The sequence below is a fragment of the Maniola hyperantus genome, chromosome 20 (genome assembly GCF_902806685.2).
Source record: "Maniola hyperantus chromosome 20, iAphHyp1.2, whole genome shotgun sequence".
Taxonomy (NCBI): domain Eukaryota; kingdom Metazoa; phylum Arthropoda; class Insecta; order Lepidoptera; family Nymphalidae; genus Maniola; species Maniola hyperantus.
In genome coordinates, this window is record NC_048555.1 from 488,838 (window position 1) to 509,084 (window position 20,247).

General features: G+C 38.7%; 2 protein-coding genes across 4 annotated transcripts; one reads left to right on the forward strand and one right to left on the reverse strand.

Annotated features, from left to right (window-relative positions):
* Positions 1 to 1,787: 1,787 nt before the first annotated feature.
* On the forward strand, positions 1,788 to 20,209 carry LOC117991565 (esterase FE4-like). 2 transcript variants are annotated; one of them, XM_069505612.1, is made up of 4 exons: positions 1,788 to 2,747; positions 16,153 to 16,338; positions 16,828 to 18,104; positions 19,987 to 20,209. In XM_069505612.1, exons 2-4 carry the CDS (start codon positions 16,165 to 16,167, stop codon positions 20,159 to 20,161), a joined length of 1,626 nt encoding a protein of 541 aa, XP_069361713.1. In that variant the 5' UTR covers positions 1,788 to 2,747; positions 16,153 to 16,164; the 3' UTR covers positions 20,162 to 20,209. The 2 variants fall into 2 exon arrangements, with proteins under 2 accessions (XP_069361713.1, XP_034835052.1); XM_034979161.2 differs by lacking the exon at positions 1,788 to 2,747 and adding an exon at positions 14,574 to 14,767.
* On the reverse strand, positions 8,212 to 12,123 carry LOC117991947 (esterase FE4-like). 2 transcript variants are annotated; one of them, XM_069505613.1, is made up of 4 exons: positions 11,955 to 12,123; positions 11,094 to 11,357; positions 9,221 to 10,497; positions 8,212 to 8,513 (listed from the first exon to the last, which is right to left on the reverse strand). In XM_069505613.1, the coding sequence occupies exons 2-4, from the start codon at positions 11,262 to 11,264 to the stop codon at positions 8,342 to 8,344; spliced, it is 1,620 nt and encodes a 539-aa protein (XP_069361714.1). In that variant the 5' UTR covers positions 11,265 to 11,357; positions 11,955 to 12,123; the 3' UTR covers positions 8,212 to 8,341. The 2 variants fall into 2 exon arrangements, with proteins under 2 accessions (XP_069361714.1, XP_034835476.2); XM_034979585.2 differs by having other exon boundaries at positions 11,829 to 12,123.
* Positions 20,210 to 20,247: the final 38 nt, after the last annotated feature.

The following is a 20,247-nucleotide window of genomic DNA, read 5'->3' on the forward strand; positions in this document are numbered from 1 at the left end:
CATTGCCATGATAGCTATTATTACGTAGGCATCCGCTAAGGATTTTTGAAAATTCAACCTCTAAGGGGGTAAAATAGGGGTTCGAAATTTGTGTAGTCCACGCGGACGAAGTCGCGGGCATAAGCTAGTCTAGTCTAAAATGAATTTCATACCAACATCTCTACTTACTCCAAGATATCGCATTAAACGTCTTTCGGCGTTAGTACAGAGTCGCATACTAAATTTCTTCGGAGACGTCTCCCGGCGGTAGAGTGACTCCTTGGACGATCTAACCTATGGACTTGTAACGCGCCTAATATTACGAATAAAAATTTCTGTCACTTTTGGTGCGGGACGAGGAAACAAAAAGAGGAGGAAGAGTGACTCTATCGTCTGACGACCTCCCTGGCGTAGTGGAAAGCGCTGTGGTCTTATTAGTGGGATGTCCCGGGTTCGGTTTCTGGCAGGGGTTTAGAATTTTATAATTTCTAAATTTCTGGTCTGGTCTGGTGGGAGGCTTCGGCCGTGGCTAGTTACCACCTTGCCGCCAAGCGATTTAGCGTTCCGGTACGATGCCGCGTAGAAACCAAAGGGGCATGAGTTTAATAAAAGTTCTTATTAGACTGCATCATCACTTACCACCAGGTGAGATTGCAGTCAATTTAAAAAATCTAGCGTCTTGTAGATCAGGATTCAGGTATCATTGTAGGGCGAGAAAGGTCGCCCATGGGAGGACTGGTCAAATTCGGTTGCAGGCATCGATATAAATGACAAGATATGCCCAAGCGAACAAAATTTTTCACGGTTTTGGAACCAAATAAACCTGCAACACCTCTTAGATACTAATGTACGACCCGTTTGAAATCCAGACGTCACTGAGGTTGCATTTATGCTAAAGCACCAATGAGTCGGTGCCATTTTGTTTGTTCAATAGCCCTGTCCATACGAAGTAATATATAAGTCAATGGCTGTGGGCAGTTCCGTGTGCGAGTGGACCAGACTATCGGCCAGCAGGGAGAAGTGAAGAATGCTCGTGAGGCACATAACGTCTGCCCCAATGACCTGTCCCTATAAACACGCCACTTTGTGATGGCCTCATGACCATTCCGCCAAGAGTAGGCGAAGAAGATGTAGTCTAGGCACTGTTGCGTACAAGAGCTGCCCACTACCGTAATTTTCCCTTTACATAGTTTAAAACGCCCATGACATTGTCAAGGGCGAGTTGCGTACCTACCATCGGTTATTAACGTGTTTTTACGCTTTCAAGTCATTGATATGAAAACCTAAGACTATAAAAACTTTGAAGGACAGCTGTAGGATACCCATAATAGGATTCTAAAAAACTAAACTGCCTAAAAAACTACTGATGGTCGAAACTTTTTACTACACTATTTCACTGATTACAAACGATTGTCTGCTGAGGAGTTGAAAAAAAGAACCCTTATAGGATCCCTTTGTTGTCTGTCTGTCTGTCGGTCTGTCAAGAAACCTATAGGGTACTTCCTGTTGACCTAGAATCTTGAAATTTGGCAGGTAGGTGGGTCTTAAAGCAGACATTAGGGGAAAAATCTGAAAACCGTGAATTTGTGGTTACATCACACAAAAAAATGTGACTAATAATTAGTATTTTCAATATTCGAAGCAAGATAACTATATCAAGTGGGGTACCATATGAAAGGACTGCACCTGTGCATTCTAAAACAGATTTTTTTTTCATCACAGTTTTTAATTTATTGTGACGCGCCGCGTCGCTACGACGGTACCGATGGCGCTTCGGCCGTTGTCGGCGGTAGCCGAGCTTGGGCGAGGGGGGGCGCGCTGGCGTGTGGGACGTCAGTCTGATCGAGCGCACGTGACAGTTTGTTTATTCCGTTAAGAAATTATTGTAATGATTTGTATAAGTACAGAGTGTGACACAATTAATTATTGTAAATACAGAGATTCTCCTGTAATACAGTGTGTGATTTAATATTCAGAAGTGGTATTATGTAAATAGGACCCAAAAATGAAGTGATCAACGGATAAAAAAGAAAGTGAAGAAAATAATTGAGAAGTTTTTCTAGACTACCTACGTTTGATCCTGACAATAATGTAACGTGAATAGAACGCGGAAAACTGGCTGGATACAATTCATTAAATGGAAAGACTACGAAAAATAGTGATAATACAAACTCCCTTGGCGGACCAATCACCGTTATGGTTTAATCGTTTAGTTGAGTGATTTTACTCGAAGAAATGAAAGTCTTTGTGTGTGAAGGTGTTTCCTAGAAGTTCTAAAACGCTGATATGTTCAAATAGTTAGATGCTAGAAAGAAGGGTTTATTACTAGATTTACAAGAAATAGATAACGGCAGATATAATGTTAAAAGGAATTTGCCGGTGATTCTGTACCAGCCATGGGTCAAAACAGTTTAATCGACAGATTAACAGATATGACACTGCAGCCGTAGTGACACACTTAAGGGCTCCAGCTGATGTGAACATACTTTAGCTCAATCTGTAATTATTTCAAAGGGAATTCTGAAATACAAATAATGATGGTGTGTGTACGACACTAAAGTTTTAAATCTTGTCAAGTATTTTGCTGTACCGGCAACTTTATGAACTGGAACAACTGGCGACCTCAGAGTTTATTAACATGGACAATAGGATGTATTATGGCAGAGAGGCGAATTAATTACACGTGCTGTACCATGTAAACTGGTGAAGACAAGACAGCAGGGGTCGAGGGTGACGAGTTGAGTCCTTTTCGGGCCGAGAAAACTAAGGTGCGTAATTTTTTATTTCATTTAATCTGTCTGTTGGCCTTGAGCTTCTGTTTTCTGTATCTGAATTATCTGTCTGTTCTGATTCTGACTAATCTGAAATTCTGTTCGGAATTCGGATGCTGATCCGATACCGATACTGATGCGATACCGGATCTTATCAGATATCACTCTGATCTGATACTGATTCTGATGTGATACCAGATATTATTCGATATCGTTCTGACCTGATACTGATTCTGATGCGATACTGGTTATTATCCGATATCGTTCTGACCTGGTACTGATTCTGATTTCTGATGCAATATCGGATATTATCCGATATCGTTCTGACCTGATACTGATTCTGATGCGATACTGGTCATTATCCGATATCCTGCTGACCTGATACTGATTCTGATGCAATACCGGATATTATCCGATATCGTTCTGACCTGATACTGATTCTGATGCGATACTGGTTATTATCCGATATCCTGCTGACCTGATACTGATTCTGATGTAATACCGGATATTATCCGATATCGTTCTGACCTGGTACTGATTCTGATTTCTGATGCAATACCGGATATTATCCGATATCGTTCTGACCTGATACTGATTCTGATGCGATACTGGTCATTATCCGATATCCTGCTGACTTGATACTGATTCTGATGTAATACCGGATATTATCCGATATCGTTCTGACCTGATGCTGATTCTGGTGCAATACCGGATATTATCTGATATCGTTCTGACCTGAAACTGATTCTGATGCAATACAGGATATTATCCGATATCGTTCTGACCTGATACTGATTCTGATGCAATACCGGATATTATCCGATATCGTTCTGACCTGATACTGATTCTGATGCGATACTGGTTATTATCCGATATCGTGCTGACCTGATACTGATTCTGATGCAATACCGGATATTACTCGATATCGTTCTGACCTGATACTGATTCTGGTGCAATACCGAGTGTTATCCGATGTCGTTCTGACCTGATACTGATTCTGATATGATACCGCATATTATCCGATATCATTCTAATCTGATACTAATTCTGATGCAATACTGGATATTATCCGATATCCTTCCGACCTATTCTGACTAATTCTGATGCTATACCGATCCTGATCCGATATCGATTCTTATCTGATGCCGATTTTATCCGGAACCAATCCTCATACCAACCGGTTCTAATCTTTTCCCTCTCCTGTTCTGTCACCTCAGATTCCGATTCTGATTCCAATTCTGTTTCTGATGCTGATTTTATTTATTCTTTATTTATTTGCATTCATGTTTTACATTATAAAATATATAATATTACAATATTACAACATGAAGCCCCGTCAGGACATTGCAAAATATAACATTTGTACATTTATTTTATCTGATTCTGCCTCAGACACGAAACACATATTTATGAAACTGAAACTAATCGCTTTCAACTTCGACTCATGCTATTTATTATGCTGTTTAGTTACATTCTGTTTTATGAACTGTGTATTACGTGTACCTATTGTCTGAAAATTTTAGATTCTGATTCTGATACCATGATGCTGTAGATTTTATTTTCTATCTCAGTTTGAACCTTATTTGGTATTTTTTTGAACTGATTTTACCAGAACAGACTGCAGAACATTTCAAAAAACAATTTTCTACTTCATAGAGAAATACGTATTTAAATAAATATAATATGACCTAGCACTAGAACAGATGGTTGCATACCTTCGAGCTCGCAAGGTTGTGAATCAGAATTCTCCGAATTCAAAATTGGTGAATAAGCATGACAGAATCAGTGTAGACTATGAATTGCTTCTGGAATATGGAGATTGTTTCGCGGCTGACACGAAAGATCTTGGACCAAATAATTTATCCGAAATGAAAAGTGAATTGGCTTCTTCGACACCAGTCTTTCGCAAAACATATAGGCTTGCTAAGACCGAACTGCATATAGTGCGGGCTAAGGTTAAGGTTCTGTGAATAATAAGATCAGGAATAATTAATGTATTGTAGTCAAACTTTTCCTCACCGGTTATCTTAGTTAAGAAGAAGAAAAGAAAATATATATATTCCACGAGCGCAGTTATTCAACTCAAACTCAAATCCTTTATTCAAATTGAGTATTATTGTAGTTAACAGACTTTGTGATTGTCAATTGCTGAATTTGCAATACAATGGTGTAGTGGTGGATTACATGAACTTAAAACTAAAGCTGTGAGGGTTCCAAACGCGCCTAGGTCTAAGAAGAGCCCACATGAAACTCAGCCAGCATGTATCAGCTGTATGCTGCGACTGCAATTATATGTGCCGTACTAAACATTCCATTGATTTGTTATTTCTAAATTGTATTGTATTATATTTGATGATGAATTTAGTTATGAGTGCCACGATGGAACTATGTATGTTGTTTGACAACCTTGGCTAAGAATGCCACAATGAAATTGAATCTTAAGATTTTGATATTGAGTTTAAGATTTTGCTATGGAGTTTAAGATTTTTTTTTAATATTGAGGGTAAAGAGCTGAAATTTTGTACTGGTTTTGGCATTGTATAATCTTAAGTATGAAACAGAAATACATACGATTACGAATGCGAGTGAAATTGGTATTGTAAGTATTCTCTTACAAAGATAACCCAGGTGTAGACTTATTAAAACGCTTCAGAATCTACATAACTGGAGTCACATTTCTGACATAATATCAAAGACTGATTTCTGTTAGCCCAGCTCCAAGATGGAAAACTTCAGTCCATCTATAATCAAATTTGAACTGAAAAAACAAATAATGTCGTTATTTTGTCAGAGATTTGCATGTGTCAGGGAGACGCATTTAAGGGAATAGATTAAATAGTGAACGATTTGCCGTGCCTAAGGATGCTCGATGGTGATTCAGATGAAGATGTTTCATGATGCCGCCGTAGGTCGTGTTGGGCTAAGACTGCTAAGAGATACTATACATACTACTGTTAGATAAGACCGACCACTGTTTTTACCGCATGACAAGTATTATAAAGATAATATGTGAGTGCCTGTTTAAAGTAGTTGTTTGAGAAAGAGAAGTTATGGTAAAACGTTTAGCAGAATATACCCATATAACTGAATAATATCTCCAACCAAAGGCTTTCTGTATCCAATCGATATTTTAAAGCTTTCTGTACAACGCATAGGATTCATAACACGTTATTGCTGCTCCACGGGCCAACGATCAAGCTGAACGACTAAACAGGAGGCCATTAGATGCGATAAGAGCTAGTGCTCAGGAACCAACATTATGGGACAGCGCAGCTCCTGAATTAGTTATCTGAATCAATCAAACAGTTTAAGATACGACAAAAATTCACGCCATATTATGAGTTCATGTTCACCCAAAAGGAGAATTTAGTTCCGGAAATGAGAAACTCTGCAGAAGACAGCACCTCAAAAAGGAACAGTGCGAGTAGAATATGAGGAAGCAACAGCTGTATATAAGGACTAAATGTAATGAAGACAGGAAAGAAGCAGGAAAGGAAGGAAACAACAGAGAATATGATTTGTGGCATAATCATTCCGCTAATTCCGATACTGGGGTCAATCACAAGATAGATCAAATTTATGTTACGACATACAAAGTAACGCAGGTTAGGTAATTCTAGGATGATCGATATCAATTTCAGAGTGTAAAAGGAATGAAATGCTACAACATGTTTGTAGCGGTAGCTGCTTCTGATACATTACTGTCATGCAAAAGCAAAGATTCTGATAGTGAAGCAGACATTGTAGATACCTACGCAAGATCTTATAGATCTTCTGGAAATTTGGATATCTGACTTTCAGTCTGATCTGGTCAAATCTATTCAATTACATGATAATTTAAGCATTGTATTCTCCACTAATACACGTTGTGAATACCCTGGTGGTATTCACTTTGCAGGATGGCCGATGTGACGCGCCGCGTCGCTACGACGGTACCGATGGCGCTTCGGCCGTTGTCGGCGGTAGCCGAGCTTGGGCGAGGGGGGGCGCGCTGGCGTGTGGGACGTCAGTCTGATCGAGCGCACGTGACAGTTTGTTTATTCCGTTAAGAAATTATTGTAATGATTTGTATAAGTACAGAGTGTGACACAATTAATTATTGTAAATACAGAGATTCTCCTGTAATACAGTGTGTGATTTAATATTATTGTGCAAAATGTCGATAAAATACGATTGTAATACGGAACCCTCAATGCGCGAGCCTGACTCGCACTTAGCTGGTTTTTTATTACAGGTTAGGCTTGCAGGTGACGACAAATGCGATTGCTGTCGCCATTTTGATTGTAGATATATCTTGAGTTTGTATATCAATGCTCCGATAATCGAGTCACTCGAGTACCTATTCCAACATTCCGTGACAAGCAAGTTATGACGACACACTATTTACTTGTAGCGGCAGCTTGGGCAACTGACTTTGAGTTAGATTCAGACTGTCAGTCTGTCTCACCGTATAGACATCAAGGCCGACACTGCGTATGAGTTATGTTGCACCTATTAGAATCTCATAGCATCAGCATGATCAACCCATTATCGCTCACTACAGAGTACGGGTCTCCTCTAAGTATGAGAAGATTTAGGCCATAGTCCACCACGCTAGCCTATCGCGCATTAGCGACACCTTCGAGAACATTATGTAGACCTCTCAGGCATGCAGGTTTTCTCACGCTTTAACCGCTAAAGCGAGTGATATTTAATTTCTTAAAACGCACATATAAAACAGTAAGTAAATATAAAAGTTAGATGTGCGTGCTTGGGATCGAACCCCCGACTTCCCGAATAGGGGGCGGACGTCCTAACCACTAGGCTATTACGGCGCAAGTTCATTACAATAAATACTAATATTATAAAGACAAAAGTAAGCCTGTCTGCCTGTAACATTTTCTTAACGCGACTTCATAGACCTCGTCAACAAACTGGCCCACCAGTTTGGCGAGATAGATATGTAGGAAACTCTGTAAAATTAATATGAATAAATAAATTTAAAAAAAAGAAATAGGCAATGGATTTACGTTTTTAAAAATCCCGTGGGAACTGTATAATTTTCCAGGCTTAAAAATAAATCTACGTCCATCTTCAATGAAAACTATTTCTGTACTAAGTAAGTGATGCCAAAACCTTTGTCCATATGGGTTTAGGTTTTTCAAAATCCCGTTGTTCAAAACCTCTCTGAGTTTCCGGGACCAAAAGTAGCCTATGTTCTTCCCCGGGATGCTAGCTATCTCTGAACAAATTTTTCGTCAAAATTAGATTGATCGGATGGACGGATAGGTCGTGAAAAGATAATAACAGATAGACACATTTTCGCATTTTTAATCTATTAGTTTTGCTTGCACAGCGCATTTCAGTCCTTTGTGCTCAGCGCTGGGAAAGCAACGTTGACTTTAGTCGGTAACTGGGATGAGTTTTAGGATAGTAGATACGATCTATTTTTTCCTAGATTGTTGTTTTGAAAAAAAAAATATTTACTGTGTGATAATAATCTAACATAACAAATATTGTAAGTGCTTTTATAAAAATACCATAATAATTATTTCTCTTAAATCTAAAAGTTTACAACACCACATAAATTAAGCTAATTACTGATTACACAATCACGTTTTCCTCCTATATTTAGTATAAGTTTTATTCCAGAACCGTAAGCTGGGGTCATTCCACAGTGGTTCTGTTGAAAACTCCTTGTCTATAATCAGAAGTTCTGGTTTCCTTACATCTAATGGATACCATTTCTTTAGCAATAGTTGCGTCACGTTGGGCGTGGGTATTCTGAAAATAATTAGAAAAATGATTAGTTTTTTTATATTATTACCTAACTACGATAGGATTCAGGTACCGAAGAATTTTCAGTCTTCAAACAATGCCATTGATGACCTACGGGTACGAACCCAAGACATTGTCGCCAGCTATGCCTCTATAAGAAAGCTCAGAATCATTTGCGGATGATAGAGAGATCTATATAATATGCTCAGGGTTTCACTACGTGATCAAATTTAAAATGGGAATAGGTATCTGTAGAAGAAACCAGAGCAACCGACATACATATCTACTTAGTTCAACGGGCTGTGAACTTGAAGTTGGCAATGGGCATGGGTGGGACATATATTTTGAAGAACCGATAGACGTTAGGGTTCTAATGGGGTTGGGCTGAAATGGCGACTTCGTATTGGAAAATACAGCATTGGCAGATCCTGACAGATTGGACAGATGCCATCATACGAATCGCAGGGAGCCGCTGGATTCAGGTGGCGCAAAACTGCGGCGTCTCTACAAGAGACCAATGCTCAGTAGTGACGACGACAACGGCAACAGATAAAATATAAGAACTTATCGTCTTTGGGTTTTGAGAGTGTTAAAATCCGATTATTTATAAAACAGTAGGTACCTACGCTCAAGAAAAGGACTTTTTGTGGGCATTAAACTGATCAGTCAATTTCGTACATTTCTACTAGACGAAGTAACAAAAATTGACTTACCCATACTTAGCGAAATTCGTCCACAACGTGGTCATTCTACTTATAGTCTTCGTTTCTAGAAACGACTGAGGCAAAGTGACGCCAACTTTAAAAATGTAGAAAATGTCGTCAGCATGAGTTGCTCCAGGATACCTCCAGAATTTGTAGAGTGCTTTAACTAGATTCATCCATCCATCCCGACAGAATTTGTACATGTATACCGGATACTCCATAGATTGTGACAATAGTACAGCTGTAATGGTAACTGGGTATACAATGCTTATGTCACCTTCGTATTTAGATAATTTTGCTAAGAAGTCATTTTCTGTGTCATCTTTATTAAAGTAAAGCTTATTAAGTTGTTCTGCTGTCTCTTTCTTTTCTAAATTTGTCGGAAATATTAAATCTCTTGGAAGTGAGCCAAACGTATTAAAATTCCGCATTGTCGTATCATTCTCCTTACCAACAAACATATACCCTTCAGCATTAGTATGCCCTATTATAAGCGGAACTTTATTATAATCACCTTCGACGATTAAATTGTATGGCGAATCAGGTAGGAACTGATTATCTTCTGGAATTTTTCTCTCAATACAAGGAACGAATATATTTTCTGATAACATTATATCTCCATGTGATCTAGGAATGCGTGTACTTAACAATTCTATGACAGATTTGTTCTTGAATAATTTGTATAGTTCATAAGGATCTTCTATATTATAACCCATTCGGTTGGCTAATAATTTAGCTGTCTTAATTGGTTCAAACTGAAAGCTCCAAGGAGAAATAGAGGAACCACTCTGCATGATCGCTTTTTGGAACAGTCCCTTAGACATCGGTGATAGGATATGGAGCAACACGGATGCCGAGCCGGCACTTACACCAAACAGTGTTATATCTTTCGGGTTTCCACCAAATTTTCCTATGTTCTTTTTTATCCAACGTAAAGCTTCAAGTTGATCTTTAAGTCCAACGTTTCCTGGAGCTTCCTTGATGCCCAGACATAGGAATCCAAGGATTTCAAGTCTATAGTTAAATGTTACTAGTATCACGTCATGTTTGACCAAGTATTCTGGTCCGTACAGGAAAGGCGACCCTGAGCCATCTCTGAAACCTCCGCCATGGATATACACCATGACAGGTTTTAGTTCATTCGTTGTTTCTAATGGTGTGTAAACGTTAACAGTGAGGCAGTCTTCTGTACCTAAAATCAGGTTTTCTGTAAATCTTTGAGAACATCTAATGTGTTCTTCGGTTGCGTCTAGCATGCCTTTCCAGGACACGTTGGAGTGTGGAGCCTGAAAATAGCAAATTATTGGTCATTAGTTTCAAGCACATATTTTGAGCGTTCTGTGGAGGTCACTGATAGGGGCGTTTTGGGCTAAATGATTGATTTCTTTTTGATGATTCTCTGGTCGTTTTCATGGGATCCTTCGGCCATGGCTAGTTGCCATGCTACAAGAATCTCAAAAATCATTTTTCCTCTGTGTTTTTATAATTATTGTGCTTTTCAACTTTACAGCTTAGAGCTGTAAAGTGGAAAATTGTCTGTCTGTGTGTCACAGTCATTTTACAGTAAGCAACTTTGAACTTTGCTGAATTTATTGACGAATAGACAAACTGGACGAAACTATAAGGGTTTCTTGTTTAAATTGGAAACATAAGAACTATAATATATTAGGAAAAAGGTAATTTTGCTTTCTTGGCGAAAAAAAACATCATGATAATAGACCTATCTGCATGCCTGAGAGTTTTCCATATTGTTCACAAAGGTATGTGAATTCTGTCAATCGGCCAGCAATCGGCGGGGCTAGCGTGGTGGACCATGACCTAAACCCTTCTCACTGTGAGAGGAGACCTGTGACCATGATGAAGGTAATAAATAGGTAGGTACCTGGAATCTGTCTTCATATGCAGCATAGGGTATGCCCGTGTAGCTCAAATGCGAGCCGTCTCTCGCAATCTGGCCACGCAACCAGCCTCCGCTGACGAGGACAGGTGCCGTTGGTTGCCTGACCAGCCGCGTCGCCCATAGTGACCACAGTATAAACCAATATGACCTCATTGTTCACTAGTTATGATTGAGCCTCCGGGTACAAGAGGTCAGGTGTTTAGTTTTAACGTTGTAGATTTTGTACATTTCATGTTTACAAATGTTCTGAAAAAGAGAAAGTTTTGGGTTATATCTTAAACAAGCTAATGCTCGCGACTTCGTCCGCGTGCACTACACAAGCTCCTATTTTACCCCTTTAGGGATTGAATTTTTAAAAATCCTTTCTTAGCGGATGTCTACATCATAGTAGCTATCTGAATACCAAATTTGAGCTTGATCTGTCCAGTGGTTTGAGCTGTGTGTTGAAAGATCAGTCAGTCAGTCTATGATTCCTACAAATATTATTTTGATAATTTTAACTTGGATTATATTCTGTACCTACATATTATAAACTACGTCTCGAAGAGGCGAGACGGATCATGTCATATAATATTGATATTGTGATATAAATACATTATATTGTTATCGACAGCGTACAAAATTGTCATCATCAATAATTACGGAAATACCAATTCGTTAGACTAAACAGAAAACATAATTATTATCATACTGAAAGTAGCTACCTATAGTACCTACCTTAATTTAATAGTAGCCAGGTAACTTTCTAAACGAAAATCGTTGTTTTCACTAGATTATTTTAAAATTAACCTTCTGTTCAGGGTTCCACAATGCAATAGACACTGATAGTTTTAGTTTTCTCACCTAATAAATACTGATTTCGTCAAGTTTAAGTTCTAAGCGCCTATATTATTATGAAAAAGTCCATAAAAGATCAGTAGTAAAGCACTAGTTTTAAGAATTGAAAAGTTCAAAAGAATGTGTAAAGTGAACGGTAGGTAGGTACCGTAGACACGCCACGTCCGAGTTACATCGCGGGTGAAGAATGAAGAACGACAGAAAAAAGATGCACGCAAACTTCGAAGGGCTACCACGTGTATAGCTGGAAATCGGGAAATGTGAGGAGAATATCCAGAACATATCTTCTTTTCTCTATATATAAAAATGAATCGCTAAATGTGTTGCTGCTCGCAAATCTCGAGAACAGCTGAACCGATTTCGCTAATTCGTTTTTTATAATATTCCTTGAAGTACAAGGATGGTTCTTACGGAGAGAAAAATTAAAAAAATTGCCTGAAAAAGAATCGACTGTTAGGCGGTACGAAGTTCGCCGGGGCAGCTAGTTATTTACAATGATCCTGATTAATGATCATTGTGCGTAAATGCAATTTTTGTGCTACATTTTTGAAGCAAAAAACCTATTATTTATTACTAGCTTATATCCGTGACTTTGTACGCGTGGACTACACAAATTTTAGCCCGTGTTTTAGGTACCCTTTTAGGGATTGTCTACGTATGCCGATAGATTTACATGCCAAATTTTAGCCCGATCCATCCAGTAGTTTTAGCTGTGCGTTGATAGATCAGTCAGTCAGTCAGTCAGCTTTTCCTTTTATCCTACTAATATTATTATAAATGTGAAAGTGTGGATGTTTGGATGTTGGAGATTGAGTAACATCTCGCAAAAACGGCTGAACGGATTTGGATGAACTTTGGAATGGAGATAGATTATATCCTGGATTAACACATACGCTACTTTTTATCCCGGAAAATCAAAGAGTTCCCGCGGGATTTTGAAAAATGTAAATCCACGCGGACGAAGACGCGGGCATCAAGTATTATTAGGTAAATAAAATAATAATTTAAGTATCAAGGAATCAAACTCTGAAGAGAGCTGGAGAGCGCTTCGGAGAGCGTTGTCTACTCATGATTCTCTATTCATGTTACCTATACAGATTGTGATTTCTATTTGCATTTAAAATTTTTAAATAGTCAAACTCAATGTTCACGTTCACTGTTCACGCACGTTCTACAAATTATTATAATCTGTGTCTATGGTTTGTTAGAATATATGGTTTGGAAGAATAAGTAACTTTGAAATTAACTTTTTACGGAAATGTAACAAATCACTTTCACAGACACCTAATTATCTTTAGAAGGTCTTCATTGAGTTTGTCTAGTCAATATTCAGATACATCATATAAATCAGGACATGTCCTGCAAATTCAGAAGAGCTGGTCACCCTTGTGTACAGCGATTAAAATTCCAGTTTTACCTGTAAACCTTTTATTAAACGATTTAAAACTTTACTGGTACGCATTATAAGATCTATTTTTGAATACCAAATGAATATAAAATAGTTATGAACTGGTTTGCCGCAAAACATTTCGAGTCGGATGGCAGTGTATAGAAAAACGAAAACAACTTTATTTATATGAGGAAAAGTGTTGATTTTCATTTGAAATGGTTGAAATGGATTAATGTCATGCAAATGAAAGTGATCAGTATACATTTGAACCGAAGCTGATCTATTACATAGGTGTGTAGCATCGACATAGGATAGTGTAGTGTGTACTCAATACTTTACTCGAATATTAATGCAGTACCTAAGGTACCTAAAAAGCTGTGATAGCCTAGTGGTAAGGACGTCCGCCTTTTCCGTCCGGAGGTCGGGGGCTCAATCCCGGGCACGCACTTCTAACTTTTCGGAGCTATGTGCGTTTTAAGTAATTAAATATCACTAGCTTTAACGGTGAAGGAATACGTCGTGAGGAAACCTGCATGCCTGAGAGTTCTCCATAATATTCTCAAAGGTGTGTAAGGTCCACCAATCCGCACATAGCCAGCGTGGTAGACTATGGCCAAACCCTTCTCACTCTGAGAGGAGACCCGTGCTCTGCAGTGAGCCGGCTATGGGTTGATCATGATGATGAGGTAAGGTAGCTATTATGACTATGAGCTATGGTAGGAATTTCAGTTGGATCAAATCAGAAATGAGGAGATCCGTAGGAGAACTAGAGTAACCGACAGCTCAACGGGTTGCGAAGCTGAAGTGGCAATGGGCAGGGCACATAGTTCGTAAAACCCGTCTGAATACTGCTCTTCCCCTCGGACGCATCCAAAAGGGACCAGCAGTAACGAGGCACACTGGGAGATTACCTGGCTGGCACCACACTTGGGTGGGGTGCCAGCCAGGTAACCTCCCACCTTAGGGTAGATATCAGAACGCAGCGTAAAGTACATGAACTCAAATACACTCCTTTTTTGGCAATTACCTAAGTTTTAAATGATTTGACTTGATATTGGTAGTTAATGGGTAGGTTTTAATAATGATTCCGTCTATGCACAATAACTGTACAGGTGAAACTAAAATTATTATCTCACAAGGATACACGGAAGCGTAATAATAACATAAACGATTAGATAGCCTTGAGACAACCTTTGCCCCGCGAGCGAATCGCGGCGAATGATTAACTAACTTAAGTAAATTCCATACAAATTTTAGTTCATATTAATGGCATGCGTCGTCCACAGGGGCCGTCGAATTTGTGTCGAATACGAATCGAGTTGAGTGAAATCGAAATATTTAAAAAAGTGTATTGTGTATAGTGAAAAGCAGAGATAAATAGTATCTAGATGAAAAGTGATAGTGTTAACATGCAATAACTACGTAATATGTAAGTGTGTAACTATTCAATAATAACATATCCGTTACTTATTATAAGTAGGTTACTAGCACAAAGGAGAGAAATGTGTAACTTACTAGTTTTTTAAATAATAATTACAAAAAAAAAATAAAAACCGACTTCGATACACAAACACTAAAAATTGAAAAATAATTTAATTTATTACCGAATATATTATGTATACAAGAATTAATATAGTTCCATAATAATACTTTTTGGTGCCGGTGCCAATTAGCTTTAGCTGCGCGAATCGTCTAGACTTCATATTTTTATAAGACTCCACAATAGCACCTCATTGGCACCGACCCCAAAAAATATTATTATGGAACTATATTAATTCTTGTATACATAATATATTCGGTAATAAATTAAATTATTTTTCAATTTTTAGTGTTTGTGTATCGAAGTCGGTTTTTATTTTTTTTGTAAATTTTTTTTATTTCACAATTTTTAGTGGTCCCATGGAATTATGCTATGACTGGTTAAAAATCTACTGTTTACTAAGCTATTACACTGATCGCGAGCAATTTACTCTTATCCGTTGAGGAGTTCCAGTATCTATCTTCGAAGATGTTCATCAGATCTTCACCAAATTTAAATGGGACCAACTTTGAAGTATACCCTTTCAAACAAAAAAAGAATTTTCAAAATCGGTCCAGGCGTCTTCGAGTAATCGGGGAGCATACATAAAAAAAAAAAGATTCCGACGAATTGAGAACCTCCTACTTTTTTTGAAGTCGGTTAAAAACGGAAAAATGACAACTTAGTTTTTTGAAGAGTCAAAGATAGGTAGGTACAAAGTCATTAAAGTACCAAGTCATTTTGTACGGACTATACATCGACATTCGAGTATTTGTAATTCCTACTTATTTAAATGATATTATGATTGTGCTGTTAGCGTTGGGCATTATTGCTAAATCATTTTCATTTGATGAAATTATTATTTTTTCTTCACAGGCGTTTTTTTTACGGAAAGTGTATTTTCAATTTTCACACGTACCTACAATCATGAAGTAGCTACATTAATTTAATTAACTAGCAATTATGATCAAGGGCAATTTACGATTTCGCGGGCATCAGCTATTAGTCTAAATCACGTCTAAATATAATAAAAGGAAAAGGTGACTGACTGACTGACTGACTGATTGACTGACTGATCTATCAACGCACAGCTCAAACTACTGGATGGATCGGGCTTCAATTTAGCATGCAGATAGCTATTGTGACGTAGCGTAGGCATCCGCTAAGAAAGGATTTTTGAAAATTCAACCACTAAGGGTGTGAAATAGAGGTTTAAATTTTGTGTAACCAACGCGGACGAAGTCGCGAGCATAAGCTAGTATAATATAAAGACATGTTTTTAATGTATTTTTCAGTTTATTCTGGCTATGAAGAACCAGTGGTTGCTGCTCTGGTCGCTGTGGGCGGCGCGCCTGGTCCGGCAACCAACGACACCAGTGCGAGTCCAAGGGGGCTGGTTGCGTGGCGCCATATCGCCTAATGGCGCTTACAAGAGCTATGTTGGAATCCCATACGCTTCACATCCGGAAAAACGGTTTCAGGTAGGTACCTAAAATGCTTATCTTAAGAATTTTTGAGTTTCGTACCTCAAAAGGAAAAAAGGAACCCTTATTGGATCACTTCGTTGTCTGTCGTATCTGACAAGAAAAGGGAATCAAAACCTATAGGGTACTTTCTGTTGAACTAGAATCATGAAGGGCAGGTAGCAATGTCTTATAGCACAAATAAAGGAAAAATCAGAAAACATTTGTGGTTACATCATAAAAAAATGTGTTAAAGAACTAATAGGTATCTTTACTAAATCGCACATAGATGGCGCTGTCCATAATTAGCTAGCACGCGGTCACGACTCTCACGAGTGCACGGTGGGCTAGGTGTGGAATCAAAAGCCGTGTTTATGGTTTATAACCCAGAAAACATACCTATATTATGACGTGTGGTTTTATTATGACCTCTGTTTCATTATCAAGTTCAATGAATCGTTTCTATTATCAGTTTATCACCCACGAAATAAAAATATTTTTTTTCAGGCTCCTGGCCCTCCGCCATCATGGCGTGGTGTTTACGAAGCAGTAGACCAAAATATCAAATGCCCACAGAGACTGGGTCAAAGCTTAGTTATAGGCCAAGAAGACTGTTTAGTTCTTAATGTGTTTACCCCTATGGATGCGACGGATGTCACGTCATATCCGGTTATGCTTTTTATTCACGGCGGGGGATTTTTCGACGGTTCAGCCTCATCGATGTATGGTCCAGAATATCTAGTTAATAAGGGAGTTATTCTAGTCACTATCAACTATAGACTTAATATACTAGGTTTCGCTTGTTTGCGAATAAAGGAAGCACCAGGCAATGCCGGTATGAAAGATCAAGTGGCTGCTTTAAAGTGGGTCCAACGAAATATTAAAGCTTTTGGAGGAGACCCTGACAACGTCACTATATTTGGTGAAAGTGCTGGTGCGGCGTCTGTATCCTACCATATAGTATCGCGGATGTCCAAAGGCTTGTTCCATAAAGCTATAATACAAAGTGGTTCCTCGACAGCGACATGGGCTTTCCAATTCAAGCCAGTTTACATGGCCAGCTTATTAACTAAAGTAATGCAGTACCTAACGGAGGATCCATATGAAATTTACAATATATTGATGAACAAAAGTAATGCAGAACTTATAGCTACTAGAGTTCCGAGAAAAGAAGGCAATGTAGTAATTTCGGAACTGTTATACGTACCTTGTATAGAAGATGAACTAGATGGCGAAGAAGCATTCTTGAAAGATTTACCATATAATTTACTTTCAAAAGGTGAATACAATAAAGTCCCTGTGATGATTGGATCGTGTAACGAAGAAGGTCTACTACTTGCAGCTCTAGAAAATGATACAACTATAGCCAAAATTGCTGTTGAGAAAACATTGCCTAAAAACTTGCACATACCATCGGAAGCAGAAAGGAAAGAAGTGGCGAAAAAGTTGCACAATTTTTATTTAGGCAACGAAGCTATCTCGCATGACACTTTAGCTAACCTATCAAGGTTGCACGGGGAAGTCTTTATAACATACCCTACGTTAGAAGAAGCTGAGCTATATCTTAAGACCAATGATAAACCGGTATACAGTTACGTGTTCAGTTATTATGGATGGCGCAATTTGGTTAAATTAACCATGGGCAAAGTGCTAAAGCATATCCCGGGAGCTACACACGCTGATGATTTGTTCTATATCTTCAGCCAGAATGTTATTCCGTCGTTCTTTGAATATCAAATGATTAATAGGGTGACGACTATGTGGGCGAATTTTGCAAAATATGGGTACGCATGCTTTAAGGTTAATCTTATGATGTTTCTGTTAACGACCTCTTTGAATTAGTTGGCTGTGGAATCAGCGATCCTGGGTTCGAATCCTGGGTTGAGCCACCAAAGTACTGGGGTTTTTTGTAAAAAAATCAGTTGCAGCCGGAGTTTTGGAGAGCGCGTAAAGCCTACTTTCGAATCTCCATACTGAAAACGTCTATGCTGAAAACTGATCCTCTCCGGGCACGTCGGACTGCCGTCCCACCTCCCATAGAACTATAAAATTGTGGAAATAGCAAAGGCATCTCCTCTACGATTGATAATATTTTGGTCTGGTGGGAGGCTTCGGCCGTGGCTAGTTACCACCCTACCGGCAAAGCCGTGCCGCCAAGCGATTTAGCGTTCCGGTACGATGCCGTGTAGAAACCAAAGGGGTATGGGTTTAATAAAAACTGCCATACCCCTTCCAGGTTAGCCCGCTATCATCTTAGACTGCATCATCACTTACCACCAGGTGAGATTGTAGTCAAGGGCTAACTTGTATCTGAATAAAAAAAAAAAATTGTCCATCGTCATCGCCATCAATAATTGTCAATTGGCCATCGTCGTGGCCTAAGTTGGCGCAGAAAAATATTATAGGTATTACTGCCAATTCTTCTTTGTAATGAAATTACGTAACATTTATTTATTTAATCTTACTAGCTACATCCGCGTTATCTTTTTCCTCATAATATCTTGCCTTCGACCACTTATTTTTAATTGCACTTAGTCTGAGTCTGGAAACAAAAAAATCTTGTAGAAACCAGTAGAATCAAAAATCACTAACTTTATTTATTTATTCCATTATAAGTTAGCCCTTGACTGCGTCGTTCTCACCTGGTGGTAGGTGATGATACAATCTAAGATGGAAGCGGGCTCACCTGGAAGAGGTTTTATTAAAGAGTTTTATTAAACCCATACAATTTATCGGTTTCTACATGGCATCGTACCGGAACGCTAAATGCTTGGCAGCACGGCTTTGTCGGTAGGTTGGTAACTAGCCGTTGCCGTAGCCTCCCACCAGACCACCAGAGGCAATTTAAAAATAATAAACTCACAAATTACTCTTGGGATCCCCCATTTACAGTGCGACAAGGCTATCTTGGCGCGTGGCGAACATCAGAACTAACATTGCCGTTAAGTGCCCCCTTTGTTCTTGTTTTTGTTGGAGAACAAGTACAAAGGGGGCGCAAAACATACAAAAAATACAAAAACAACAGCGCCCCCCTGTCAATGTCACTGAAGTGCCAAGAGAGCCTTGTGGCACTGTGCAGACTACTGCGCTCACCACTGCGCCAGGGAGCTCATATTTAATTATAATCACGAGTTTTTTTTACCTTAATAATTATTATTCTTTATTTAAATTTCTTGCATATTCATATCATAATTATAATTATTTATTCCACAGTACAGAATAATTAATTATTCCACATAAGCTGTGATAGCCTATTGGTTAGGACGTCCGCCTTCTTATCGGATGTCGGGGGTTCGATCCAGGGCACGCACCGCAACTTTTCGGAGCTATGTGCATTTTTATTAATGGTTAACAAATAAACTATTAAAAACTTAAATCTAAAAAAAACAACATTAAATTAAAACTAAAATAAATTTTTATTAATTAAATATCACTTGCTTTAATGGTGAAGGAAAACATCGTGAGGAAACCTGCATGCCTGAGAGTTCTCCATAATGTCCTCAAAGGTGTGTGAAGTCTACCAATCCGCACATGGCCAGCGTGGTAGACTATGGCCAAAATCCTTCTCACTCTGAGAGGAGACCCGTGCTCTGTAGTGAGCCGGCGATGGGTTGATCATGATGATGATGAAACTGTTTTATTTAACAAGATAATCTTATGTTGCAGAAACCCAACGCCGGTGGTATCAGATCTATTACCTGTGAAATGGCCACCGCTGGACAAGGCGAGCCCACAATCCTTAGTCATCGACAAGGACTTCTCCATCGTTCCTCTGTGGAACACTGACTCTTTGAAGTATTTACGCCAAGTGTACTCCAAGTACAGGCGAAAACACGATTGACATTATAACTTGTATCTGAATAAAAAAAAAAAAAAAGAATAAGTTTTATGGCTATCTTTAAGTATTTATTTATAATTAAAAATCCC

What these genes read in the sequence shown, in the direction of transcription:
- LOC117991947 (XM_069505613.1), bottom strand. Translation starts at nt 11,264, where the DNA reads ATGAGGTCATATTGGTTTATACTGTGGTCACTATGGGCGACGCGGCTG. An exon ending in CATATGAAGACAGATTCCAG is followed by an intron (nt 10,498 to 11,093) that starts GTACCTACCTAT and finishes TGCTATTTTCAG; the next exon opens with GCTCCACACTCCAACGTGTC. An exon ending in ACGAATTTCGCTAAGTATGG is followed by an intron (nt 8,514 to 9,220) that starts GTAAGTCAATTT and finishes AATTATTTTCAG; the next exon opens with AATACCCACGCCCAACGTGA.
- LOC117991565 (XM_069505612.1), top strand. Translation starts at nt 16,165, where the DNA reads ATGAAGAACCAGTGGTTGCTGCTCTGGTCGCTGTGGGCGGCGCGCCTG. An exon ending in ATCCGGAAAAACGGTTTCAG is followed by an intron (nt 16,339 to 16,827) that starts GTAGGTACCTAA and finishes ATTTTTTTTCAG; the next exon opens with GCTCCTGGCCCTCCGCCATC. An exon ending in GCGAATTTTGCAAAATATGG is followed by an intron (nt 18,105 to 19,986) that starts GTACGCATGCTT and finishes CTTATGTTGCAG; the next exon opens with AAACCCAACGCCGGTGGTAT.